General features: G+C 50.4%; 4 protein-coding genes across 4 annotated transcripts in view; 2 read left to right on the top strand and 2 right to left on the bottom strand.

Moving 5' to 3' along the window:
• Positions 1-27,804, top strand: part of RNF126 (ring finger protein 126) — a 395,779-nt gene that overhangs the window by 198,436 nt on the left and 169,539 nt on the right. The window lies entirely within an intron of this gene.
• On the bottom strand, positions 482-3,440 carry TPGS1 (tubulin polyglutamylase complex subunit 1). Its single transcript, XM_032782542.2, has 3 exons — positions 3,080-3,440; positions 868-2,074; positions 482-742 (listed from the first exon to the last, which is right to left on the bottom strand). The coding sequence occupies exons 1-2, from the start codon at positions 3,409-3,411 to the stop codon at positions 1,543-1,545; spliced, it is 864 nt and encodes a 287-aa protein (XP_032638433.1). The 5' UTR covers positions 3,412-3,440; the 3' UTR covers positions 482-742; positions 868-1,542.
• On the top strand, positions 3,876-7,191 carry LOC116825954 (uncharacterized). Its single transcript, XM_032782423.2, has 2 exons — positions 3,876-3,985; positions 5,223-7,191. Exon 2 carries the CDS (start codon positions 5,240-5,242, stop codon positions 5,915-5,917), a length of 678 nt encoding a protein of 225 aa, XP_032638314.1. The 5' UTR covers positions 3,876-3,985; positions 5,223-5,239; the 3' UTR covers positions 5,918-7,191.
• MADCAM1 (mucosal vascular addressin cell adhesion molecule 1) lies at positions 8,018-16,449 on the bottom strand. The gene is given in 5 exon segments (XM_032782313.2): positions 8,018-11,416; positions 12,080-12,793; positions 14,405-14,722; positions 15,909-16,187; positions 16,190-16,449. Coding segments are annotated over 5 exon segments (1,482 nt in total). The 5' UTR covers positions 16,218-16,449; the 3' UTR covers positions 8,018-11,273.

Genomic DNA, 27,804 nt, shown 5'->3' with positions numbered 1-27,804 from the left:
GGCAGGTCAAAAAGGTGGCCTCTAATTTTGGGTAACCAAATTCTAACCTCAGGGACCTGATTGGCAGAGTTCCTGTTAGCATTGAGGGTGCTTAGCATCTCTGAAAAAAAATGAAGCCCTAGCATAGGTACTGGAACCAAGGCTGCTGAGGGTACTTCCTTACGCCCTGGCTTGAAGTGGTTTCCATTATATACAGGCTTTATGGTTTGATTCAATGGCTCTCAGCCCCCCCACTATAAAAAGTGTTCCAGCCCCCCTGAGCCCTAGATGCTAAACACTGAGCATGCAAAATTAGAGGCCTCTTTTCAAAGTCTCCTCCTCTATTTCTCCCCCTGCTGCCCCTTTCTACAAAATGGGGACATTTCTTAAAGTCACGGGGGCTGCCAGTGCTTTGAAATCCTCACAGAAAGCAGGCTATAAAATGCAGCGTTGCTGACAGTAAAGGCTACCAAGCAATTAAGAAAGATGTTTACAGCCAAACTAAAAGTTTAAACAGTTTAATGTCCTCTAACAAACAAATCATTGCATTGCATGAATAATCATAGATCTAAACGCACAAATAAATAAGGTATGGTCCAACCAGCATCGCCAGTTGAAGTAAACATAGCAAGGTGTATTAGCCCAGAAGGGAATTAGAATTTATCCTGTTTTTGCTTCATTATCAGGTGTTTAAATTCCAAACTTACTAGCAAATCTTTAATATTCCATAGTTTTGCTTTACAAATTACCAGACACGTATGATCTCTGCTTTTGAGGGTCCAGACTACAGGATGCAGTTTAGTAAGTTGCATTATGCTGAAACACTCAGCATAGTTTAATGCTAATGTAGGGGTTTGAAATTCAGCCACTGGCCAACACAGAACTAGCCTCTGCTTTTGATGAAATCTCATTTCTTGCCAGATATTCATCATCTTACCTATTTAACAAAATGACATCACTTAATTAATAACACTGAAATAGTACTTTAAATCCTCCAAGTGCTGCATTTACCTGTTATGCCTCAACACAACCCTCTGAAGAAGGTTTTACCCCCATTTTATAAACAGGAAAAACAGAACCTAAGTGACTTGCCCAAAGCTACAAAATATATCAGTGGCAGAGCAGGACCACAGCTCAGAAGTCCCTAACTCCAAGTCCTGTGCTCAGGCCACAATGGCTCATTTTTAGTTTCAAGCACTGCCCTGGAATTCCTGGGTTTCCCTGGATGTTCCCCAAGCTATAAGCAGAGGTTTACAATAGCTATTGGAAATAAAACATTTTTAAAAGGGAGGTTCTCAGTTGTGGATATATAAGCCAGCAGATGAAATGCTACAGGTGGCTGGCATTTAAGGTGTTCAGGATGGAGTTAGGAGGTGAATAGGAAATTTAGGACAAGCATTCTCTAGTCAAGTAGGTCCAGAGCTCTTCAGGCAAGGACAGGAACTGGCAGGCCCACCTTGCTCCCCCTGTGGCCACCTGAAGTCCCAGGATTTGATGTTTCCCCAGAATAATCTGCTCCATTTGAAGCCCTAACATAGGGAGTGTTGTCCCCACTGGAGAGCATCAGTCAATGGGTTTTACTTTTGCAATGAATAGGGCTGTGGCTTTCTTTAGAAACTCTTCCCTGTTCATGGAGGAGCAAATCTTCCTCTCTAGCAATGCTTTGTCCATGGCCAAAGCCAAACAGTCTGGTCCCAGCTTGGAGCCGGCCTCCAAGTAACGGATGGGGACAGAGAAGTCGCTGGCTCCGAGAGCGTCTTCCAGAGTGTCCAGGACTGCCTGGCAAACCCTTTTATCTGCCATGCCAGAACCATCATCAAGTACATCGTACAAAGTATCAGCCTTGGTGACAAACTCAAGAAAAACGAAGCAGCTGAGCACCCCGTAACGGAAGACATCAAAAGGCACTGCCTCATGGTCCCGGCACTGGATCTTCCTCAGCAAAGAAGAAACAACCTCTTCGGGGGCTTCCCCATCTTGGCAGATCTTTTTGAGCAACTCACTGTAGATTCTCCCATTGACTCCTGGCTTCTTCCTCCTGCCTCTGGCACTCAGGCACTCGTAAGCCATGCTGACGTTGTTGTTAAAGGCAGTCCTGCCATGACACACAATCAAATAATTTGTTAGCCCACAGGGTTGAGGCTGGTGAGGAGGGGGAATTTCCAAGTTACAGATCCATAGCTAAAGGAACTGCGACCAAAACACAACTGGGTGAAGCTTGCAACAGTCCAGTCCACCTACAGTTCTGAACACATTCTCCTGCCATGCAAGATGAATTACACTGAATAACACTGAGCCCCATACCCATTATCTGCCAACGCTCCATCCTCTTTAATCCAGTGTTCTGGACAGCAAAGCAAGGCACACGGATTCACTTACTCCTCAGAGTGGATGAGATGAATAGCACTTAAGCTTATCTGGGCCCAGGGGCAGTCAGGGCCAGCTTTATGACCCGCAGGGCCTGATTCGAATACTTGGCAGCGGTCCGGGGCTTTGGCGGCATTTCAGCGGGGGGGGCGGGGGGCGCTCTCGGTATTACACGGCACGAAAGGACCTCCCCACAAAATGCCACCAAAGACCCCTGGAGTGGACCCCCTCCCCGCTGCCGAAATGCCACCAAAGACCCCCGGAGCGGGGCCCTCTTAGGCACGGGCCCCGATTCCAGGGAATCGGGGGAATTGGCCTAAAGGCTGGGGGTACTTTCCTGTCACACCTGACTTGCAGAGCAACACCCCCTGCCCTGCACCTGCTGTGCAAGGCTGTGGCACCAAGGACAGAACAGTCAAGGATGAGCAGGCTAACGACACTGCAAACCCCCATGGCCCTGCTCTCTCAGCAGACTGTAGGGACTACCTCCCCTGGCATGCGCAGACCCCCTTACCTAACAAGAGAGCAGGAAAAGCCCAGTATTAATACAGCCACGAAGACTACAAGTCCCATCACGTATCCCTTACCCGCCAAAGCGGCAGCCTCACAAAGACTACAACTCCCAGAATGCTCCACTCGCCGGGCCAGAGAACGTTCTATCGGGCCTAGCTTGAGGCAGGCCGGGAGTTGTAGTCTCGCGTCGCACTCCCGTCACCCAGCTCACGCTCCGCACCTGTGTGAATGGTGGGCCAGGCGCACGTACCACAGGGCCCGGACGAGGCGCTGCTGCTGCCCGTGCCCGTCCCCGGCAGCACCGCCCTGGGGGCCGCTCAGCACCAGCTTTTCGAAGTAACTGGCCAGGAAGGAGACGGGCTCCTCGGGCCGCGCCTCCAGCACCTTCAGCAGCGCCTCCCGCACCATGGACGTCACCCCGGATTGGAGCAGGAACTCAGCCTCGGTCTCCGGCTCTCGGCCTCCGGATCCCGCCCGAACCGGCTCCACGAGCCCACTCCCAGTCGGCGGTGCTGGGGCCGGAGCTGAGCGCCGCTTCTCGCAGGACGCCATCTTGATTGTGGGCAGTGAGGCCACCTTGCCGCCATCTTGACTGAGGGCTTCCAATAAAATGGTAAGGACCCATCTGTCCGCCATATTACTCGCTGTCATCCAATCAGTGGGTGAAGAAGACCGTTGGTCGCCATCTTGCACCTAAGCAGCCAATCAACCGGCAAGAGAAGCTGGTGGCCGCCATCTTGTTCTAGTCTAAGCCAATCAGACAAAGCGTTGGGGGCTGCCATCTTGACTGTGGGCAATGAAGCGTGGTCGCCTCCATCTTAGTCCTGGTACCTTCAGTACCTATGTCCCTGGGACTGCGGTGAACCTTGGCCCCCAGTGTCTACATCCGGCCACATCCCGGAAGCACCTCGGCTACCATAGTTAATGTGGGCAAATGCCCCACGCTTAGCAACCGGTAGCTAGGGACGCTGACCTCTGACCTGGGTTTCTATATCCGGTGCCCTTTGACCTCTTCGCTCACTAAGGAAGTGGGGTGCGGGTGGGGGCGTGCCGAGGAGCGTAGCTGAGCTCTAGGTAAAGGGAGGAGCTTTTCGTGCCCTTCCTGCTCCAGGCCTGGCGGCGGCAGGTAACGCGGGTCCTGTCGTGGGGGGGAGGGACCCCCCGTGCTCTGGGCGGGGGCAGGAGGTTCTGGGGTCCCCCCCGTTTGGGGAGTGTGTGTAACAGGCCTGGGTTCAGCGCCCTGCGGGGGGAGCGGGGCCTGGATCCCGCTAATCATTGCGGGCCGGCGGGGGGGGGGGCTGTAAGGGGAGGGCGCGGGTCACTCTTCCTGCCCCTGCCATGTGGCTGCCCAGCAGAAGCCCTTCCCCCAGGCGGGCCGTGTCCCGGAGTGTGGGGGCGTCCGGGCCCTGCACCCCCACTTCCTGCGATTCACCGTGACGCTCAGCCAGCCGGTGAAACGGGAGGTTTATTAGACGGCAGGAGCAGGGTCAAAGCAGAGCTTGTACGTACAGAGCACAGGATCCCTCAGTCAGTACATCCTGGGGGTGGGGAGCCCAGATCCCCTCCATTTCCCCAGCCAGCTCCAACCCGAGACTCCCTCCAGCCCCTCCCCGGCCTTTGTCTCTTTCCCGGGCCAGGAGGCCACCTGATCTCTTTGTTCTCCAGAGCCTTTAATCAGCACCTTGCAGAGGAGGGGCCAAAGCCATCAGGAGACAGGGTGTCGGCCGATCTCTGTGCAGACAGCATCACACCTGCCTAGGGCTCTGCAACAATTATCCCGCCACCTAGATTCTTACGAAATGCATAGGGGAAACTGAGGCAGCCACACAGTATTCAGAAAAAACATTAAGAACATTCCCATTTTGTCACAGGCTGTGCCTAGTGGGTAGAGCAAGTGATGGAAGCAGGAGTCCTGGGTCGTTGTTCCAGCTCTGTTACTGTCTGACTGACATTTCTCTTCCTCTCTTGCCCCATGTGTATAATGGGGCAATCTGACCTATCTAACTGGTGTCGTGAGAGGGAAGGTGTGCTAGAGAAAGGGCAGTGTATGGTTAATAATAATTTCTCCTCCCTGTTTTCTGCATCCTCTTTCCCAGCTATTCCTTTTTTAATCCCACCCTCCCCTTCTTTCATAATGTCTCCTGCCTTTGGACCAACTCACTGTTCCTGTGCCCTCCTTCAAAGCTGCTTCTGCCTTTAAATCTCTAGTACTGATCTCTGCAGTTTCTAACAGTCTGAAGTGAGGCCGCATAGTTGCCTGTGTTAGACTGGAAGGTGCTCAAGGTGGGAACCTTGCCTTCTTTCATGCTTTGTAAAGTGCAGAGCAAGCGCATACAGTGTTATATAAATCCTTGCTTTGCCAGGTGTGATCGCCAACCTCATGGAAGCAGGGAAAAGCCCTCGAAAGTCCCCAGTCAGGAGAAAGCGGAAGCGATCACAGCGGCTTCTCAGCCGTGCAGCTGTTCCCCTGGAGTTCTACCGCTGTGACATCTGCAAGAAGGACATCAAGCACCTCTCCAACTTCCAGGAGCACCAACGCATCCACACAGGCGAGCGGCCCTACCACTGTGAGACCTGCCAGAAGAACTTCATCCGCTGCGCTGACCTCATTAAGCACCGTCTGGTCCACTCGGACAGTCGGCCCCACTGCTGCGATGCCTGTGGCAAGCACTTCAAGCTGGCTGGGGACCTGTCCAAGCACAGCAAGGTCCATTCGGATGAAGCGCCCTTCAAGTGCGACGTGTGCTCCAAGCACTTCAAGCGCACGTCCTGTCTCATCAAGCATCTCCGTATCCACACTGAGGAGAAGCCTTTCAAGTGCTCCCAGTGCAGCAAGAGGTTCAAATGGGAAGCCTCAGTGAAGGAGCATCAGCGCATCCACACAGGCGAGAAGCCATTCAAGTGTGAGCACTGCCCCAAGAGCTTCACCCACTTCTCCACCTTCCTGCAGCACAAGAGAACTCACCAGAACAAGAAGCAGTTCAGCTGCAAATGCTGCTCCAAGTCCTTTAACCACAAATCCAACCTACTGAAGCACCAGCGCACGGTACATGGCTAGGAGCAGGCAAGTTTCCGGATCCTGCTGCCATGCAGCTCTGATCTGTCTAACTTGCTTAGGCTGCCCCAGTCTCGGAGTCTGCCCATACTCTGCTGGAGGCTGGAAATGTGCTGAAACCCAGTGCAGAAGTTGGGCCTTAAGGAAGGGAAGCAGAACCTTGAGTATGTGTGATAAGGAGACTGGGGTTTGGAGCAGCTCAAGCACCATGCCAGTTATAATGCTTTGCGTTGAATGGGAAGCTGCAGGCAGTGGCCGTGCACAGATGATATCGGTGCAGCAGTACTGGTGCAGGAGCTGCTGTCAGATGGCTGGACTCTGGTTTACAGTCTAACCAAAGGTTCCCTTGTGATCCTGCTTCTTAAACATCCTTCAGGATGGTGACACTTGCCAATTTAATCCAGGACAGAGATCCTCTGTGTTCTAAGCTCAGATCTGAGCAGAGCGCCACTAAGCGATGCTGCCATCTGTCCTATGGATGCAGTTGGTCTTTCATACACTACAAACTGCAGCGGGTCTTTGCTTCTGCTGCCTCCGTTGAGCCCCCCCCCCCATCCCCCTCATCTTGGTTTCAAAGCTGTAGGAATATGTCTAGTGCATCTGAGGTTTGGGTGAAGGGAAAAAGGGCTGGCATTCCACCTCCTGGGGGTGGCTCGTTTTTGACTGGATGCATCCGTATTATCCTTGTTCCATGCGCTCTTAAGACAGATCCCAAACAGAATGGTTTCCAGGAAGCAGCTGCGTAGTCTGTTTGATGGAAAGAGTGTTCCTGTGGCCACTCAGTTCCCGTAAACACTGCCTGTAGCTGCTTTAAATCATGAGCCTGTCAATGTCATGTTTTTTTATCATGCACCTACCTCAATGTGGCAGTAGCGCCTTCTGGGGGGGAATTCTGTACCATGTCCCTTAGAGGCTTTCGCTGTAATCTGATTGCCACTGTAGCTCAGTTAAGCTCATCCACTTTACTGTGTTCTGCAATGATGGACAGACCTTGCAAGCAAAGAAGGTCCCCACCTCCAAGAATCTTTAATCTAATGCTTTATGCTCCAGGGGGTGGGTGCTGGACCTCTGCTTCCTGACAGAAGAAGGGCTGGGGAGCAAACCTGAGAGGGGAGGTGTGTATGTGAACCTCTGGAGATTGTCCCTCTTTTTCCCCCAATACGCACAGCTCCCAAGGAGGGACGGGCTCCAGCCCAATTACAGAGTTTAACTTGAAAGGCTTTGAGTATTTTCCTCTGGTCACTAATAAACAAGCTCCTAACGGTAGTTCTGCAGAACTGGGCCAGGATGACTCATTCTGCCCGCAAATCATCAGGGACGTGAGGGCCACTCTAGGGGGTTTTCAACAAAAGCATCAAAGGAAGACAAAGGATTGCTTGATTCCTACCCAAAGTTAGAGCAATGCGGGGGTCTGAGGTCAGCTGCAACGCAGCCCCTCTGTGCTAGCTTGTAAACACAGCTGTGCATTTGGACGCCAGAGTTAGGACTTTACCAGGGAGGGAAATGGTCCACTCTTCTAGAACCAAACACACTGCTCTGAACCAAATTGCATCAGTGCAGAGATAAAGGGGCTGAGGTCAGGGAACAAAATTCCCCCATGGGAGCGGTGTACGCCACAACTGGATTGCCCTTCCAGTGGTGTAGCCATCCCTCCATTAATCATGGCAGAAACATGGGGCGTTACTTCTTTAAACCCTGAAATTTGTAGCTTTGGTTTAAACAGTCTGCAGTCTGGCAGTGGGTTCCCAGAAGGCAGGGGACATTTCAGCCAGAGCCAGGATCGACAGAACACTGGTCTTTCCGCTCAGCTGCTCAGGGCACCAGTACAATAGCCATAGTCCTGTTCCAAATGGATCTCCCAGAGACTGCCCCACAACATGCCACGGGTTGAGTGAGCTGCCCTCTGCCTGGGAGAAGTGGGTCTCGAGGGTGGAGTTGGGTGGCTGGGAAGCTTTCCTGCCACCTGTTCTTTGAATACAGGTTTCATTGTCCAGCACTGTTCATTTGAAACAGCAGCACAGCAAACATCTCTGATCAGTCTCCCTCCCAGCGGGCAGGGATCAAAAGGCTCCTCATATCTAAAGAAAACTTAAGTGGAGCAGCTGGATGGTGTTGCCCTTGGATCTGCTCTGTGGCAGTGGCCCATGAGATGTGCTTGCAGTAGGCAGGCTGTGCTTTAACAAGAAGCCTGTTACCGAATTGAGGCTACCCTTGGTTGTGGCTTTAAAACAGCATTTTCTGCAGGTGCCGGAGAAGGGGCATTTTGAGTATGTGCAGGGCTTTGTGTTTCGTTTTTAAATAAAGTTTGGGGGTTTTTTTGCTTGTGCGTTCTGAACTCCAAACAACAAACCTTGGCTGCTAATAACTGGGAACATGGCAGCAGCCTGCAGTCTGTCCACCTTAGCTAGGACTTTATCTGCTCTCATGCAACGCAGGCCTGGGCCAGGTCAGTGTCTGGAGGAGAGACCTTTAGGTAACACACAGGAACTGGTGCTGATTTGAGGAGGCAAGGCCACTTCCCCCCCTGTACCCCACTGCAGCATTAGAGTGCACTGCTCTGCAATGGCTCACGCTCAGAGGGACTACAGATCACTAGGGATTTTTTTTTAACTGCACCCACTCTGGTGCTGAGTACACAAGCTGTGAGGCCTTTGTTAACCCCAGTGTTCTAGCTTTCATTCCAACAGGGATAACTATTCTGCTGCATTAATACCCCCTTCCAGCTGGTATGCAGGAGGTCTCCTTTTCTTTAAATGTAGGGGTGTGGTTGCTGCATGTGGCGGGTTCCTGAGCAGTGCTGAGTCTGGTATTTGTTCAGTGGAGTGGGGAGGTCAGAGAGCGGACATGTGACTTACGACACACACAGAGAAGTTGCTGCACAGCAGTGAGAGTTTCCTGAGCGCTAGGTCCAAAGAGGAGTTCTCTGCACAAGAAACAGAGGCAGGAATTGCGTGCTTAATTCCAGACACGCAAGGCCCAAGCTGTCACTTTTCCTACCCTACAGGGAACTCACTGAGATGGGCTGTAGCCAAGTTCTTTGCAAAGGGATCTTGTCCCTTTCTCTGGTGTCCCCAACCTGCAGCTAGCTCCTGGTGTGTGCGTGCGCACGCCGGGGGGAGGGGTGGGCAGCTCTCTGTTCTGGCTCCCTCTATGGTCCCTTTCTGCAGTCCTGGCCCCAGCCGCCAGATGTGTGGCAGGTAGCTGGAGAATGACAGCTCTGAGTGCTGCAGCTGCAAGGAGAAATGACCAACTCTGCCCTGGCCAATGACCCCGCTGGGCTTTCTGTGCTCTCTCTGCTTCCCCAAGGTGACCGACTGGGCTTCATACAACACCACAACTTCCCCTGCAGGGAGAAGGCCAGGCTTGGCTCCTCGCTTGGCAGCTGCTCTAGCCACAGTCTTCCCCAGCTGAGCACAAACGCTAGGCCGCCTGCGGGAGTATGAATGTGGGAGTACTGACCCTCCTAGGCCCAGGGCTGTTCCACTCTGCCAGGCAGGAGGAGGAAGGTGCTTTGCTAAAGCACCTATTGACTGATTAGGACTAACTGGGCTGGTTTCTGATTGCTCCTTTATCTCTGCCCTTGCTGAAGGTGGCATTGCTTCCCTGCCCTGACAAGGCTTGAGCTCAGGAAGCAGGATCCCAAGTTCAGAACAGCAGCGTTTGTCCTGGAAAGTTTCCCCAGGGGCCATAAATGGCAGTCTAGATGTCAGCTGTGGGGATTTCCTTGCTGAGATGGTTACATGTGAACTAGTGTAGAGACATGCTGTTGTGTCATAAGGAACTGGGGTGAGGCTGGGAGCGTGTGGAGCACAGATGCTGTAGGTATGGTTTTTGGACTCAGGGAGAGCTAGTTTTTCTCGGTAAGGTATTTCTGGGATTTCCATCTCTCTCTAGGATCAAGGGAGACATGCCTCTGCTTCAGCCACGAGAACCAGGTATTCTGTTTTAGAGCCCTCATGTCAGCATCTAATCAGTAAGTTGCAATTCAGTGCCTCTTGCAAATTCCGATGGCACCCATTATACCTGGCTGAAGTCAAAATGCTCACAGGAATATACTCAATGTGGCTATTTTGCGAGAAGCTAGGTGCCCTCCCTGCCCCCATCTGCCCTCTGTGTGGAATACAAGCATACTCATGGCCCTGCTGCTGCAGGCAAACCATAGGGCCAGGGTACAGAGAAGCGATCCTTGCCAAGGAAACCACTACCGGGAATATGTCAAACCAGATCTTTATTAGAGCAGCAGTTCTCACAGAAACTCAATATGCACTGCAGGTCTACTGCGTTCTCAACATTCAATACAGGTTATTTACAAGCAGCCTGTTTTGACAGATGACAGCAGTTGGGAGGGTTTTTTTTAGGATATCTTAAATACAGAGATGAACTGACTTCAGTTTCCATCCCATCCCTGAGACGGGCTGGTGCATGTATGATCTCGGCATGGAAGGAAACAAGGCAAGTTCCCCACAGTCCTCTCCAGAAGTGGTTGCAGCCCTGTCTCAGAGTAGCGCAGAGAAACCCAGGGGCTGGAGATGGAGCTGTATGAGCAGTACAGAGCGTCTCACTGATAGTTTGTCACTGTGGTGCATTTGCTTAAAGTCTCCACTCAGTTCCAAGGGGCTATGGCTGAGCATAGTCTCACCTTGTCCCTCCCTAGCCAACCTTCAATGCACCTGGAATTCCCCCCCACCCCCCCATCTTCTCTTCCCCACCCCCACCGGAAATACCCAACATACTTGGGAACAAAAACAGGAACAACTGACCCTAGAGAGTTTTGAAATAAGAAGCCACCGTGAAAATGAATGTGGCAAATCCAGAAAGGATCAGGGATTTCAAACCAATCCGACAGGAAATATTACTGGCATCTCCTCAGCTGGAAGCCTCAAGCAAGGAGAGAGTTTTCAATATACTGTGAAGGGAAAATCCATTGGTCTGTTTTAGAAACTACTGTACCCTGGCACCTGTGACCTGTTCATCTCCTTGGGGAAGCTCTTATCTGAGTCCCACAGGTGTGTCTGTAGGAGCCAAGTCTCAGCACTTGCCTGGACTTTGGAGCAAAATGCTCCCATTGCACTTGAAACCAGCGGAAACCATGATGCCAAGGAGTGAAGTGGAGGAAAGGAAAGAGACTGGTCACCCCAAAGGTCTGCTCAGCTCTGCTGGGCAGCTTGCAGCTTGGCCATTTACCCAGTTCTCCCAGCAGCAGCCCAAGCATCAGGCAGTTCCTCCACTCCCGTCTCTGGCCAGGTGCAGTCCAAGGGGCCCGGCTGGCTCTAATACCAAGCTTTCCATAACAACGGGCAGGCTCGTCAGTGGAAAGAGGATAAATGTTCAAAACTAGTCCCGACGGGGCCACAGGCACCTAAACGCTGTTCCCCTTAGGGCTCGTCATGCCTGGTGGGTGGAGTAGTCTCCACAGGCGATGTGACACAAACGCTGTGACGATCAGGCCCAGGAGGGAGCTTGCTGTCCCGATCGCAATGGCGGAGTCGGTGCTGAAGGTAGCTGCAAAGAAGAGACAAGAGAAATTGTCAGTTGCTGTGGTTGAGCCCTTAGCAGAGCTCGGTCTCAACAATCAACAAGTGTAAACATCCCAGCCTGGGTCCCGGTGTGTCTTAGGCGTCCTTTAACACCAGCCAGCCACCAACAGCTGCATCTTCACATCACACGGCCCCCCAGGGCCAGTGGCACTGATCAGCAGCCTCGGCAGAGAGGATTTAATGGGCTGTACAGGCTAACAACAGGCTCCTGCCTAGCGATTGATCCCTTCAGCCCTAGGTTAAGGCACATGGGCAGGGAAGCTTGCACTGCCGCTGCCCGTGTTGTACTGGTGCCTGTGGATGGAGTTTCAGGGCTGTCAGCTCAGCAACCTTCCCCAGCCATTATTCACTGTAGCGTTCAACAACCAAGAAAGATGTGTGGCTAAGACCTATACGTGATGCTTGGCCCTTGAACACAGGCACTCTGCCTCTCCCCATCCCACTGGTTGTGGGCAGAGGGTTATGCTGACCATAAGGTGTAGTTTCTGTTCTGTTGTTACCTGTGGGAGTACAGATTGGGGAAGGAAACAAACACAATCACTGGGACACCCTCTCCTCCCTGGGCTGGCTTGCACCTCCCCACAGGGACCAGCCACTCCTGAATGCAAAGCCCTTGGCAGCCACTCACCAGCAGACACAGCGATGTGGAGGCTTGCCACCTGGAGTCTCCTACTTGCCACCTGGAGTCTCCTACTCAGCATGACGCACTCATAGATCCCTTGGTGGTTGAGATCTACACGGTCAACCGTCAGGATGGATTTGCTCTTGGACTCCTCCTCCTGGTACTGAGAGAGCTCCACAGGGGTTTTCAGCCACCTGATGGTAATATCCTCACCGCACTCTGCCTCGCATATGATCTTCAGGGCTTCCCCGGTGGTTCCTTTAGAAGGGACAGGCCTGATCTGCAGGTTGCAGACAGACTCTGTTCTGGGGCTCTGGACACTAGTGGCTTTCTTGGTGAGAGGGTTCTCTGTGCTAGCCACATCCCCTGTGGTGGGGTTCTCTGTAGCAGAACTCAAGCTGCTGCTGGGGCTCCAGTCTGTTGTGGCTGTGCCTGCACTGGGGTGCTGTGAGGCAGCCCTGGACTCGGTGGCGAGGGTCTCTGTGGTCACCATCCAGGGGACAGAGGTGGCTTTGGCACTGGACTTGTGAGATGTGATAATGAACTCTGTCGTGGGGCTCTCTGCAGAAGTCAGTTCTGTGGTGGGGCTCCCTGTAGTAGCCCCAAGCCCAGTTGTGGGGCTGCAGTCAGTAGCAGGGGGGTTCTCTGTAGTAGCTGGAGACTCAGTTCTGGGATTCTCTTGGCCAGTGACTGACTCATTTGTGGGCTGCTCTGCCACAGCTGTAAACAGAAGATTTTGATTAGTCTCTTGACGCTTCGCTACACGTACTCCGTGCCCTTGTCCTTAAGGATCTGGGACCATGCAAGCCAGGTAGGGGGCCCTCTGACCACAACTGTCACCGAATGATCCTCCATCCCCTGGGAGGGGATTGAAGTGGTTGCTGGCTCCCTCCACCCCTCTGAACCCAGCTCCAGAGATATGGCTGTGTCAGAAACCTCACACCCTATCCCCTGCTTTGCTCTCCCCTTCTGTCATAAACAGATAGTTAAGGGTTAATGTCTCTTTTACCTGTAAAGGGTTAAGAAGCTCAGTAAACCTGGCTGACACCTTGACCAAAGGACCATAAGGGACAAGATACTTTCAGATCTTAGTGGGGGGATAGTCTTTTGTTTGTGCTCTTTGTTTTGGGGGTTGTTCGGCATCTGGGACTAAGAGGAACCAGATGTCAATCCAGGCTTCTCCAAATCTTTCTGACAGTCCTCTCATGTTTCAAACTTGCAGTAATTAGCCAGGCAAGGCGTGTTAAGTCTTATTTTTGTTTTTCTCAACTTGTAAATGTTTGCTTTTTGTGCTGAGGGATTTTACCACTCTGTTTTGGCTGTAACTTTGACTAAGGATAGAGGGGGTTCCTCTGGCTTATATGAATCTGATTACCCTGTAAAGAATTTTTGCATTCCTGGATTTAGAGAAAATGATTTTTAACGCTTTTCTTTTCTTTAATTAAAAGCTTTCTTTTAAGAAAACCTGAATTGATTTTTCCCTTGTTTTAAGATCCAAGGGGCATTGGATCTGGACTCACCAGGAAATTGGTGGGGAAAAGGAGGGGGGATGGTTAATTTTCCTTGTGTTTAAGAATCCAAGGGGTTGGATCGGTGTTCACCAGGAACTTGGTGAAAAAGCCTCACAAGGCTGCCCAGGGAGGTGAAGGTTTTGGGGAACAGGAAGTGTTCCAGACACTGAACTTTCTGGGATGTGGCAGTGTTACCAGATCTAAGCTAGTAATTAAGCTTAGAAGTGTCCATGCAGGTCTCCACATCTGTACCCTAAAGTTCAGAATGGGGGAGGAACCTTGACACCTTCATATATGCAACAGACCCTGCACAGGCACCTTTCATGCCAGCTGTGTATGGGCTGAGGCAGGATCCTTGGGATTAGGGCCCTAGACAGAGAAGACGACTAGCACACATGGGGCCTTCCCTTGATCCCTAACTTCACAGCATGGGCTAGCAAGAGGACTCAGGAGAAGAGTATCTGGGGCTAGGAGGAAGGATGCATGGGGTGGGATAACAGAATGAATCAAGGAGATCTGGTGGGGTACAGGGGAGGTGCCAGGAGCTGAGAGGAAGCTGCATCTCTCCTGGAGAGCTGGAAGGGTTTAGCAAAAGGTCCTCAGGTGGGTGGATTGAGGCCCATTCAGCTTGATGTTACCCTGGTTCCCATGCTGCATAGGGAATTACAGACCACACAGAGTTCATATTAGCAGCCTGGAAGCAGGAGATGTTTTCACCCCCAGCAGACAAGTATTGCAAGCGACATGGGGAAATGGCTTTGGCAGGAGAACTTGCACACCCACTGTGCTAAGATTCCTAGCTCAGCTCTCCAAGACTTACCTTTTGTGCTCACAGTCACTGCTGTGGCCCGGTGGAAACTCCTGTCTGAGGGCAGCAGCAGCTCCACCTCACACCTGAACTCCATGCCCTCCATCACCTTCTCCCCTGGGACCTCTAGCTTAGAGACATAACTGAACAGCTCCTCGTCATCAGCCACTTCTTCAGGGTCTGGGCTCTCCAGTCTCTGGTCCCCTCGATACCAGCTCAGAGTCAAGGAGTCGGGTGGGTACACCTTGCTAATAGAGCAGTGGAGATGGGCTGGCTGACCAGCCACCAGCTTCTTTGGCTGGGTTTCCAGCTGCAAGGTGTCTGGAAGAGCTGAAAAAAGAATGGCACATGAGGAACGGCAGGCTTCCTAGCTACATCACCTACCATGGGACAGGGTGCCTAGGGGATCAGGGCCACGAGCGGCCAATGGAGACTTTCAAAAGCACCTATGTGAGTTAGATGCACAAAGTCCCTTTGAAAATCTGCAGGATTTGTGCTTGTAAGTCACTTGCCCCTTCTGAGGCTCCCACCCGCTGACTTCAGATATGAAGTGCACGTCCTGTCAGTTGTGGCATCTGCAGAGACTCCATGCAGAGGGGAGTCAGCGGGATGCAATCAGTTCTTGCCCTCTTCCCCTAAGGATTCATCACCGAGATCAGTCCTGGGAACAGTGGCCAATTTCTGATCCACTCTAGAAGCCACAAAACTACATTCCTGGCTGGCTTACCATGGCCATACCCATGGCCATGTCTGCCGGGGGGGTCCAGGCATTGGAGAGATCCTTGCAAGTCAGCAATTAAACCCCAGGGCCTGATGTTCAGGGGGGCTGGGTACCGGCCGCTCCCATTGCTTCCAGTGGTGCTGCAGGTGCCCCTCACCTCTGAGAACCAGGCCTTCTGATCTTAACTGCTTTCTTGCCCTGGTTTGTGGCCATCCTCCACCCCAGAAGGGGCTGCATTTTAGTGATCAATCCTCATGCTTCTGGACATAAACTGATCATCAGCTGAGCCAGGAAGAATCCTAAGGTACAGGATGGCATACGAAGGCTTGATACCTTCCTCTAAACATTCTGCCTTGGTCAGTGTCAGGATGCCAGCTGAGATGGACCATTGGGCAGTTCCAAGGTTAGCTGGATTCTGTGAAGCAGGGAGGGTGGGAGATTGAAGCTGATATAGGATCAGGCCCCCAAATGGACACAGTCAAGTGCCCCTTATCTGAGGTTTGTTGCGAGTGGCTCCGGAGGCAACACTAACTGAAAGGGATGAATGGGGAAGTGATTTTCTTTCATTCTGAAGTCTTTGTGATTTGGCAGCACTTTTTGTGCAGGGTCGGCTTGGCGGTTCCCCAGCACGGTCGGTCAGTCCCTCCTGTTTGCCTGGGTTAGAAAAACACCAGGCCAATGTGACAGTAAAACTTCTAGGTTTCAATCTGACTGTCCCCCCTTTGGGCTGCAATGTGTTTGGAGTCTAGACCGTCATGCAGCTGGGGGGTAACTGCATCAACCCAGGGCACTTACAGTACACTTGCAGGTTAGTCGACCCCTGGTGGGACTTCCCTTGGCAGTTCCCCGTGCAGAACTTTGTGCCCGCCATGGCTACGGCAGCATTGGTGATGAGCAGGAGGCTATAGGTGGGGGTGGAGATGATGTTCCCTAGGTTGGTGTCCAGCCCCTTCCACTGGGGCTTCCCATCCGGACAGTCCAAGGAGCAGTTCAACTGAATGGATCCTCCAATCTGGACGAGCGGCTCCAGGGGCAGCACCGTCAGCCGTCCTGGGTGGAGTGGAGGGAAGGGGAAAAGCAGCAAGTGGAGAAAACAAGGGTCATTCAGAGAAGAGCAGTAAATATCCAGCGTTAGCTCAGGCAGCTGTTCCCAGTGGAAAGGGCAGCACAGACATGGTGAGATTTTGGGTTCAGTGCTCTGGTTTCTGAGCCGCTAAGGTGCACTCAGGTCACCTCCACAATCAAGAGGGCTAGCAAGTGTTTTTGTTTTGTTTTTAAAGCTGAGATGCTCCCATAATCACAGGACTCCTGGAGCTGGGGCTTTTTAAAAAACACCAATCACATGACTTGCAATAAAATGGGAGGGGTCAGTAACACTGCAGATGTAACATAGGTGAAATTCTGGCCCTGGTGAAGTTAAGCGTAATTTGAAGATCATGGCAAAAAGAGGCCAGATTTCTCCCTTTCACTCCACTTCCCCTCAAACTTCCCCTCTTTGCACCGTGACCTCAAAAACAAAACTGCATTCAAACATTCCCTCAGACTTTCCAGAAGAGCAAGTGTTTGTTCCTGGGTTGTTGGCTCTGATTCCCCTGTCCCCACAACTGTCATGCAATGCAGTGGCAGGTTTCTTCCACCTCAGAGGTGGCAGCATTTCAGTGCTGATCCACAGGATCCCTCAGGGAGGAAAGATGCCGCTAAGTGGAAGGAATGTTATTTAACTGCAGTTGTTTCCATGGGATGAGATTGTCCCTGTAACACAGCCTGGGTTTAACTTCATCCAAGTCTCTACTTCCCACAAAGATTTTACAAGTGGTTATTCAAAAAAATAAGCCCGAACACCCGTCATCCTACACTGGTTAACCCCTTGCTGCTGCTGCTGCTCTCCTGGGAGCCAGGCTGCCAGTCAGACATAAACCATACAAACCCCACACCCTGGTTACTGTGTTTAAAGCACTAAATACTTGATTTTAATTCAATCCAGAATATTTTCGCTTTGGTTTGCCCAAGCAAGAAAATGACATGCATTTAAAATGTTTTGCAGTGGTTTTGTAACAAAAATGTTAACAGAGACAATGCAGAGGTAAAACCATGAGTGACTTGGATTGAATCTGTACATCTCACTAGAGACTTTCATGTTAAGGTGCCCTGCCAACAACACTGCTGAAATGCAGCCACCTCTGGGGTGCGCAGCAAACAGGGCGGAAATTTTGACAAAGGACAAACCTTGGCTGTTCTGAAAACGACCCAAAGATCTGTAGCGTCTGTGCAACGACCCAGAGGGCAACAGCTTGCTTTTTAATGACTCACTGGAGTGGCCCAGGGAACAAAACAAAATAGTTTCCCATTTTTCCCAGCAGGCTGTCAACTCTTGTACTGTCTGGGTCAGCCCCTCAGCTGGAGAACATTGACCCAACTCCTTGAAGCCAACGGAGCGACAGCGATTTACAGCCACTGAGCATCCCACTTTAACTAACTCTCTGCAAAGGCAGTTCCCAGATTGCTTTCCATGCAGGACTGGGTGTCTGTGGAGCACTTGCAGCTGGTTACGTGGGTCTGATTTCCAGCTGCTAGATGGCATCACAAGTCAGCTAAAATACCCCCAAGGGCATGATGATGGAAGGTGCTGAGAGCCAACAGCTCCCACAACTTCAGTTGCAGGGGGTGGGTACTCAGCACCCCAAGTCAGCTCCTAAATGCTTCCCAACATTCATTGTCAATGCAGGTAATTGTGCAGTGTCCCTGTGCCAACTAGATGAAGAACAGGGGGGAGGCAGGACCACAGGTGATCGTGAATGGGTGGGGCGGGGTGGGCAATGGCACATGGGAAGGAAGAGGGTCCATGAGACCAGCGGTCTATTACGTGGCCCCCCTATGAAAATCTGAGCACCCCTGCGCTACAGCACTCTGGGATGCTGTTTGTATGAAGGATTGTCTCCAAAGTAAAGCTGTGCAATAGAGCCATCTCACTGCGTCTTTCTAAAAGGACGCCAGCACTAGCCCCGAATGTGGCAGTGACACTGTTGTAGCCGTTGGCACCGTTACAAGTGTTTCTTTTCGAGAGTGCTTGGCAGCCCAGTATGCTCTCCTCTCATGTCACTGATGCTGCGTAGTCCTGTCTATGGGCCAATATTCATCCGCGGATGTGAAAATTAGGCTCTGAGTGATTCGTATTGTTCTAAGAGCTAAAATAAATGTTCTCTGAGATTCAGATGTGTCACTGTTCTATAACCCTATTCATTTCATTCAAGACAGAGCCAAGGTCTGGGGGACAAGTGATGTGTATTTTCCCTCCCTTTCAGAACCAGTTTTAACAATGTTTAAGTTGCTGATTTATTTTTCTCCTAGTTCAAAGATCCATGCGCAGTGGAGGTTTGCGGACAGGGGGCGTCAGAAAGAAAGTGAGATTATTGGTTATATTACTGGAGTGCCCAGGACCCCGGTCACAAACCAGGACCCCACTGTGCCAGGCACTGTGTAACCACAGAACAAAACACAGACCCATGTGTACCCAAGGACGGAGACAGCTCTGTTAACAGTCCCCTCCTGAGCACCCCGAGGCTAGCACAGCCAATCCAAACTGAGCACAGAGTATCGCTGGGAGCCCTCGACACAAAGACCACATCTGGACAGAGCTGCAGCTGCTCATGCCAACGCACCAGGCAGCAGAGCTGCAGGGGATGCCATTGGCAAAGCAGTTGTGTAGTGAACCGCGAACAGGGAAAACTTCAAAACAGCACCCAGGACCAGCATGGAGAAATAGCTGAAAAGAATAGCTCAGTCGTTCACAAAGGCAGGGAACCCCCAATCCCTCCAGCCCAGAGAGAACCTCTGATCTGCTGTGGTCTCCAGGGAACTTACCACTACAAGTCCAGCCCAGGCTGAGGAGCAGGAGGAGAAGAGTTGGCTCCATTGCTGTGGCTACAGGGAAATGTTTTCACTCCAGCTAATCTCTTCTCTGTGACAGGGATATGCAGGCAGCTGTTTCTTTCCCACCAGCCAGCTGGATGGACTCTGCCTGGGGCAGATCTCTTTCTGCCTAGAAGTCCCATCCTCACGCACCTCTTTAAAGTCTTAAATAGGAACCGCCCCCTGATAGTAAGCACCAGCCTAGATAATAGGCTCTTGACCCTGCTGGTCAGCTGGGAATTTCCAGCGGGGAATTTTAGCCTTGTGGTAAAAGTGGCTTTAACCTCAGACTACATGGCTGCGCACGCTAAGGGTTCTGTTCTGCATAGACATCCCCAAAATCACAACCGCCTCCTACAGGGAAACAAATGCGAACCTGCCTGGATTGGATGGGTGAATTACAGGACGTGGGAACATGCCTCATCTCTCCCAAATAAGCACCCAGACCCTATCAACATCTCTATACAAAACCTGCCACTGAACCCCGTATGTGCCACCCACCCCTCCCACTCTACAGAACAACTGTGTTACTCCCCTCCCCATTCTACACAACGAGTAGATGCCTAGACATGTTTTACCCACCCCAACACACCGTCCTATATGCTCTCTTCCACCTCCTCCTGCCACACAGCCAGTTACACCCCTGCATACAGACACATGGGCATACACTGAGGGGATGAAAATCCTGGCCCTGCAGTGGACTGGGCACTGCACTGCGAGCCAGGAGACCCAGGGCCGGTGCCCTGCTTTGCCAGTGACCATGGGTGAGTCATGTCACCTCACTGTGCCTCAGTTTCTCCATCTGTAAAATGGGGACAATGGTGTAAAGCCCTTTGTGATCCATAGATGAAAAGCCCTCAGAATTATTAATAAACTCTCTGATCTGACATGCTTGTGTGTTCAAAGAGCAGTCCCCTTTCCCCCACCTACCTCAATTTCACAAGAGCTCTGGGATCCTCATGACTTCAGACACTGAGGTGTACCTATAATCAATAAATAATCAATCATCATCATCAGATATTTATAGAAACCCAGCCACCCAAAGAGCCATGGGCGCTCATAAATGGGTTAGACTGTACACCCAGGAATTGCTTCACCCAGCCCTGAAATGCAGTTACCTCTGGGGAAGAATACGTCAGTGCTGCATAAAACAGATAGTAGAGAACACGTCCAGCTCATTACAAATCAATGGAATAAGGGGTGATCCCTTAAAATAGGGGACAACGGGTCACCCACAAGCTCCTTCTGCAGGAAGTGTTTGGAGAGGCACGATGTAGGAATTCAACCCAAGACTCTGGGCGATGAAACCCCTTTGTCTCAGTATCTGGAAGCCATGTCCACAGTTGCTCCCAGTTCTGAGCTATTGAACACGGGGCATTATCAGCGCAGGTGATGTGTTTGGGGAGAGATTCTCCAAGGACTCAGAAGCAAGCAGTCAGCCATGCTGCACGCCCTTGTTCCAGGAGTGGCGGGGGACAGCAGGAAACAGACTGGCTGCTTTTCAAGTTTCCAATTAATTCTCAGCAACATAAGGAAGGAAGACCCAGAATCTCCCCCAGCCAATCCTATTCCCCCAATAAAGAGATGGAAGGGAGAGCCCAGGGAGGGAATCCTGCCCCCACTGAAGTCAATAGGGGTTTTGCCATGGGCTTCACTGGGGACAGAATTTCTCACCAAGTGAGGAGGACTAGGTGAAATGAGTGAAATCGGGGGGCTTCAGAGAACGGGTATTGGCCAGGAAGGGAAGGAGAGCCACATGGCTGGGAAGCAGTCCAAGGCCATGCCGTAACTCTTGACAAGAAGGAAGCGTGCATTTTAAGTGGCACTCGAAAAGCATCTGCCAGTAACAAGATAGGGTTTGAGTCCTGTGGCACAGCAAGGGTTAAAGCTGGAAGGCAAAGAGCAGTTCAGTCAGTGGGAGTTTACACAGCTACCCTCCCTGTGTTCTCTACCCTTAACTTGTACCAGCTTGTCCCAGACACTGGGAAGAATGTGATCTGCAAAGTCTTCCAAATAACCTCCTGGTTCCCAGCAAATGTTTCCTTGTCAGTTTCACAGAGCAGGTTCTGAGACGCCTAAGGCCCCTCAACGCTGTGATTTTATATATAAACAAAAGTGAGGGTCAGAGATAAGGTTCCTGCTTGATGTAGCCTTAAATTATGGAGCTGCTCTCAGCACCTTCAGACCGTCACACACACCCCTAATGCAAACCAGCCCCTTCTGCTCCTTGCATCCATCTAAATTCTGACCGAGAAGCTACTAGCACAGAATAGCAGTGAGTCGAATTAAATAACAGTTCTTATGGGGGCTGGTCCGGCGGCGAGGGCACAAGAGTAGGAGCTAGGACATCTGAGTTCCATTCCCAGCTCTTTCACGGATGTGCTGTGTGAGCATAGGCTAATCACATTCCCCTTTCCATGCCTGTGTTGCCCCATCCATCAAATAACTAACGGGTCTTTGTGACCTACAGAAGAACTCTAAGCACACAGGAAGGATTATTATTTGTAGGGAAGCTGTACCGTCCAACAGATGCAGAAATCATGAAGCGAACCTGAAGATTCACTCTGTCAGAGAAAGATTGGGGGCACAGGGGCCTACAGGCCCGATTCAGAAAGAGCTCTTCCTCTTAGGCTGGAAGCAAGAGCCCAAAGGTCTGGTAGGTCCCATCAAGTCCACCTCCCTGGCCAACACATGATTGTGCCCTACTTTCTATCTCTGCTCATTCTGGTTTTAAATGGGCCCAGAAATGGAAGGAGAGGTGGGGTCACAAGATTTCTATGCACCTTAAAGGTCCCCCAGACCTTCCGAAGTGGAAGCTGTTTTCAGCCAATCTATTGGCCCAGGGTTGCCAACTCTCATGGGTTTAATCAGAAGTCTTGCACTATTTGGCTTTTTACGTAAAGCCCCAATTCCTGGAATCACAATAGGATCTGAACCGTCATAAAAAAAAATAGTTGAGTTTCTAGATCTCAGGGTTGTGGACAAAAGCTTGAAGATGTGACCTGAGCATGACCTAAAGGGTCAGAAACTGGAGGGCACGGGAAAATACCCTAACATTTATTTTATAAGCTAGTCATGATTTTTTTGGTTTCAGACTCATGATTTTTTAATATTTGCAGCCAGCGATAACGTAATCCTGTCAACAAAGTCTTAATTTACAGCCAGGAAATGAGAGCAATGCTGCAGAGAGCTCTTCATCCTGAGTCAGGGCTGCCTTTTAACCAAGGTCCTCATTGCTTGTGGGCATTGACACTTTACAAGTGTGGTGTGGGCACTATCCACCTCGCACAATCATGAAAACTACCTTAAGCACCCGACATTTCTGGGAGCGCTCCCCTGGAAGAATTCACTTACCCTGGCCCCACTATTCTGGGGGGCCCTTACAAGAGCACGGTACAGGAGGTGGCACAGCATAGACACCCATCTTCAGGTGCAACAGCTCCTGTTATTCACAAGAGGACTGCCTGAGGTGGCATCTGTAGCCTTAGTGACAGGAAGAGATCTTCTTGAGTAGATGTCCCAGCCAGTTCAGAGTGGGGGGGGGGGGAAGCATTGCCCAGAACATAGAAATGCAGGGCTGGAAGGGACCTCAGGAGGTAATCTAGTCCAGCACCCTGTGCTGAGGCAGGACCAGGTGTAACCCTAGAACCATCCCTGACAGGTTTGTTCAACCTGTTCTTAATCACCTCCAATGACAGGGATTCCACAACCTCCCTTGAACACCTATTCCAGAGCTTAACTGTCCTTATAGTTAGAAATTTTTTCCTAACATCTAACCCATCTCTCCCTTGCTGTAGATTAAGCTCATTGCTTCTTGCCCTACTTTCAGTGGACGTGGAGAACTGAGCCCCGGCCACCTTGTAACAACCCTTAGCACATCTGAAAACTTATCTGGTTCCCACCTCAGTCTTTTTTTCTCAAGACTAAACATGCCCAGCTTTTGACCCTTTCCTCATAGATCAGCCTTTGGAAAACTTTGATCATTTTTATTACTCTCCTGTGGACTCCCTCCAATCTGTCCTAACGTGTGGCCCTCAGAATCGGACACAGTGCCCCGCCGAGGTCTCACCAACGCTAAGTAAAGTGGGACTGTGAGACAGAGGCCCACTGAGGATTCACTGTGCTGTGTCAGCAACTTGTCAGGCCTGACATGCTCATTACATCTAACACCCTGTTGTCATAATCCGTATCTAAAAGGGGTCACGTAAGGCATCAGATACAAACTGGTAAAACGCTAACCCCAAAATCACTTTGTGGTGTATGTGTGGGGTGCGTGCTTCTGGCATGGCAGGTGTGGCTTGCCCGGCTCTGCCCACCCAGAGATGGGTTAGGTTTCCTCCCCATCCACCTCAGAGGGAGGCCACGCCCTCTCGCTATACCTCTAGGGTCTTACATACATGGTTAATGCACCCCAGAATATTAGTCTTTTTCACAACTGCATCACACTCAGATGATATTCAATTTGTGATCCACTATAATGCCAGACCCTTCTCTGCAGCACTTCTGACTGCTCTTCCTGCCTAGCAGGCTATTTCCTGTTTGAAGTTGTGCAGCTGATTTTGCTTTCCTAAGTGAAGTACTTTCCACTTGTCTTTATCAAATTTCACCTTGTTGATTTCAGACTAATTCTCCAATTTGTCAAGACTCTTTTGAATTCTAATCCTGTCCTCCAAAGTGCTAGTGACACCTTCCTGCTTGGTGTCATCTCCAAATTTTATCAGCACAATCTCCACTCCATTACCCAAGTCATTTATGAAACTCTTGCAGGAATCAGCAACCTTTGGCACCCGGCCCGCCAGGGAAAGCCGCTGGTGGGCTGGTTTGTGCTGGGCTGAGGGATGTCCTGGCTGTTCCTTCCCGCAGCCCCCACTGACCTGGCACGGCAAACTGTGGCCAGTGGGAGCTGCGATTGGCCAAACCTGCAGACATGGCAGGTAGACAAACTGTCCCAGCCTGCCAGCGGCTTTCCGTGGCGGGCCGTGGGCCAAAGGTTGCCAATTCCTGAACTATTGAATGGTACCAGACCAAGGACAGATCCTTGCAGGATCCGGATAGATACATTCCCCTCAGTTTGACAGTGAACCATTGAGAACTCCTCTTTGAATACAGTCTTTCAACCAGTTTTGCACCCAGCTTATAGCAATTTCATCTAGACCATATTTCCCTAGATATTCTCATAAGCGAACATCATGTGGGACTGTGTCAAAAGCCTTATTCAAATAAGGTTATATCATGTCTACAGTCCCCTCCCCATCCACTAAGCCAGTAGCCTTGTCAAAAAAAGGAAATGAGGTTGGTTTGGCATGATTTGTTCTTGACAAATCTATGTTGGCTATTCCTTGTAACCCTATTGTCCTCTAGGTGCTTACAAATTAATTGTTTAATAATTTGTTCCAGTATATTTCCAGGTATTCACGTTGGGCTGATTCACCTATAATTCCCCAAGATCTCTTTGTTCTCCTTTTTATAGACAATGACTATGCCTGTTTTTCCTCCAGTCCTCTGGGACCAAACCCATCCTCCAAAGATAATCGCGAATGTTTCAGACATTGCTTCACCTAAGTCCTTAAGTACCACAGGGTGAATTTCATCAGGCCCGGCTAACTTGAATACTTCTAACTTCTCTAAATATTATTTAAAATGTTCTTCCTCCATTTTGGCTTGTGTTCCTTTCCCTTTGGTGGTAATATTAATCGTGTTAAGTATCTGGTCACCAATTTTCTTCTTAGTGAAAACTGAAGCAAAATAGGCATTAAATATCTCAGCATTCTTGATGTTGTCCATTATTAGGTCTCCTTCCTTGCTAAGCAGAGGACCTACACTTTCCTTTGTCTTTCTTGTGCACCTAATGTATTTAAAGATCCTCTTCTTGTTACCTTGTGTGTCCCTTGCTAGGTGTAACACATTTTGTACCTTAGCCTTTCTGATCACGTTCCTACATGCTTGTGCTACTCTTCTGTCTTCCTCCTTAGCAATTCATCCATATTTCCACTTTTTGTAGGATTCCTTTTTGATCTGCAGGTTATTAAAGAGCTCCTGATGGAGCCCGATTAGTCTTTTACTATTCTTATCTTTCCTTTGCATCGGGATAGGTTGCTGTTGCACTTTTAATACTGTCTCTTTGAGAAACTGCCAGCTCTCCTGACCTCCTTTATCCCTTAGGTAGAGTCCAGGGGAAGAAAATATACCACTTCTGCATTGATTAAACTCTGCTTTTCTGAAGTCCATTGTTTTTATTCTGCAGTTCTCACTCCTTCCTCTCCTTAGAATTGAGTAATCTATCATTTCATGGTCACATTCACCCAAATTGCTTCTGACCTTCAGATTAGAAAATTCCTCCATAAGAATCAAGTTTAAAATTGGTGTCCCCCAGTTCTTTCCTCCATCTTCTGAAAGAAGAAGTTATTGGAGATTTTGTGTTTTGCTCTATATGGGACATTAACCACCCAGACAGCTGTTGTGGTTAATGTCCCCCATTACTATCAGGTTTTGGGATATTTGTTATTTGTTCCAGAAATGCCTCATCCACCTCCGCCCTGCTGATTTGGTGGTCTATAGTAGCCCCCCCTTGCAAGATCCTCTGTTTCTTTCTTCTTCCATCTTCATGCAGAGATGGGGAAATCAAGGGAGAGCACCCTTTGCTCCATCACTCTTGGTACATGAGGTTTCTTCAAGGAGTTGCTCGTGGCCAGATAAGGCTGAATGGGACCTTGGTCCACTAAACATCCAGCTCCTCAAATCTAGTTCGCTGACCGATATCTCAGGGCCCTTCATGGGGGTTCAGCTCACCAGCAATCCCTTTGCGCTGTCCAAGCTCACGTTCTTTGGAAGGGTGTTCAGTGGTTAGGGCATTAGCACGGGCTTCAGGAGACCTTCTCTGCCACAGTCTTGGTGGGTGAGATACCTCCTCTCTCTGTGCCTCAATTCCCCCTCTGTAAAATCCCCAACCCCATAGGGTTGGTGGGAAGATAAATACATGACAGGTGTGACTAGGCAGATGAGGACCCTATGCAGATGAGATAAATAGTTATCTAGTGTGATAAGAGTGCAATTCCCAACGATGGCCACTGGGAGCTGAGCGCGCTTTCCCCAGATCACTCCTGTAAGATCCTAACTGGCTGTCAGGGGCTGCCTGGTATTCCCCACTCCTGCCTCCTTGCTGACCCCTGGACCGTGACTGAAATTCTACCCTCCTTCCATAATCTGACAGGAACTTGGCTCCGTTTACAGCACAGGAACTTCAAAAGAAGTCTGTGGAAGCATTTACCAAAGCCGCAATCATCTCTGGAGGAAAATCGTCTCCTTTAGACAATGGCCTTCAATCTTACAACAACCCAGTTCTGTTTAGATGGCGTGAGGCGGTTTACGGACCCCACCCTGAGTGTCCTTGGCCCAGGAGAGGCAGTCCAATGGATCTGGCTTTGATCAGCGGCCGGACAATGCAGCTTTATCACAAAGTGCTTCCAGAAAGGAGGAGAGATGGGAAGCGAAGAATGTTGCAGAGCACAAGGGCAAGAGATTAAAAACAGAGCCAGAGGTGCTTCTCGGCAACAACAGTGCGCTCATGCCTATCGCTCCTTCAGAGCAACTCACAGAGATGACCTGAAGGCTTGCTGGGAGCAAGGCACACTGATCAAAGCTCACTTTTATCCCACCGCATGCACACTCATGCATGGACCAGGTTACAAGATTACCTAAAGCTCACAGAACGCACCCCAAAATCTTAAATGACCACCACAGCTAGGCAGAGGAGGAAGCTAAACTGAGTGAGAGGTTCCAGGCCTTGGCACCTGTTGTGACACTGTCGGGGCACCCAGAACCATAAGCCATTGTGTTGCTCCTCCCCACGAAGGCACTTTGGTGGAGCTTGAATGAGCCAGCTCCCTGTCACGCTAATCTGTCAGCCTGACCAGCAAATGCCTTGTGACTCTGCCACTAACCCTTGCCTTGCAGGTAGCATTCGGTCAGCCCCAGTCCCACAAGCCCCTGGAAGAGGATTCCCCTGCAGCCCTCAGCCCCTAGCACTGGACCCATTCTGAAATTACCAACTTCGTGGTCTCTACAGAGACAGAACCAGCCTGTTGGTTCAACTGAGGATACCCACCTGCCTGTAGTAGAGCAGCACTGAGAGGAATTTATAATAAAACAAGAACAAATCCACGAATAAAACCAGATATAAGCGATGCCACGCAGAGGTAACAGAAAATGGTTACAAATCAAACAAGTGTAACTGCAGTTTCTAGCTGCAACAGCTTCGCTCTAGCAAGCTACAATCTTTGCCTACACAGCTTTCTCACTTACATCTCCAGCCCCTCTCCCGTTCTCAGAATCGGAGGGCGCTGACCCTTTTGTCCCCTGAATGATGGATGCCAAAATGGCTTTTTGCTTCTCCTTGTATTTCCCCAAACTCAGGATGACCCCCTGGGGGCTCAGACTCTGACCCTGCTGTTTGTTTTCTACCATCCTGGGCTCTTCTTCCTGATCGTTGTTTGCCTTATATGCAAATATACTTTCACAGTCTTTTGTCTGTAATCAACCCAGGCTGTTTCACCCTTTGGCTGTGAGAGTGATCGAGCTGTTTACCACAGATGCCCATGTATGATCCATAGTCTCTGGTTTACAAAGCTTGACCCCTGCAGACCAGCCAATATACATTGCTTTGTCTAGAAGAAACCTGGTTATTAGCTCACATAGATTACTTGGTCTAAACACATTTCAGGAACATTTTCAGCATGCCTACATAACTCTTTAGACGCTAACCATGCATATATCACCCAAGAAT

Source organism: Chelonoidis abingdonii, chromosome 11 (genome assembly GCF_003597395.2).
Source record: "Chelonoidis abingdonii isolate Lonesome George chromosome 11, CheloAbing_2.0, whole genome shotgun sequence".
In the NCBI taxonomy this organism is placed as follows: domain Eukaryota; kingdom Metazoa; phylum Chordata; order Testudines; family Testudinidae; genus Chelonoidis; species Chelonoidis abingdonii.
This window is presented reverse-complemented; position numbering and strand designations above follow the sequence as displayed.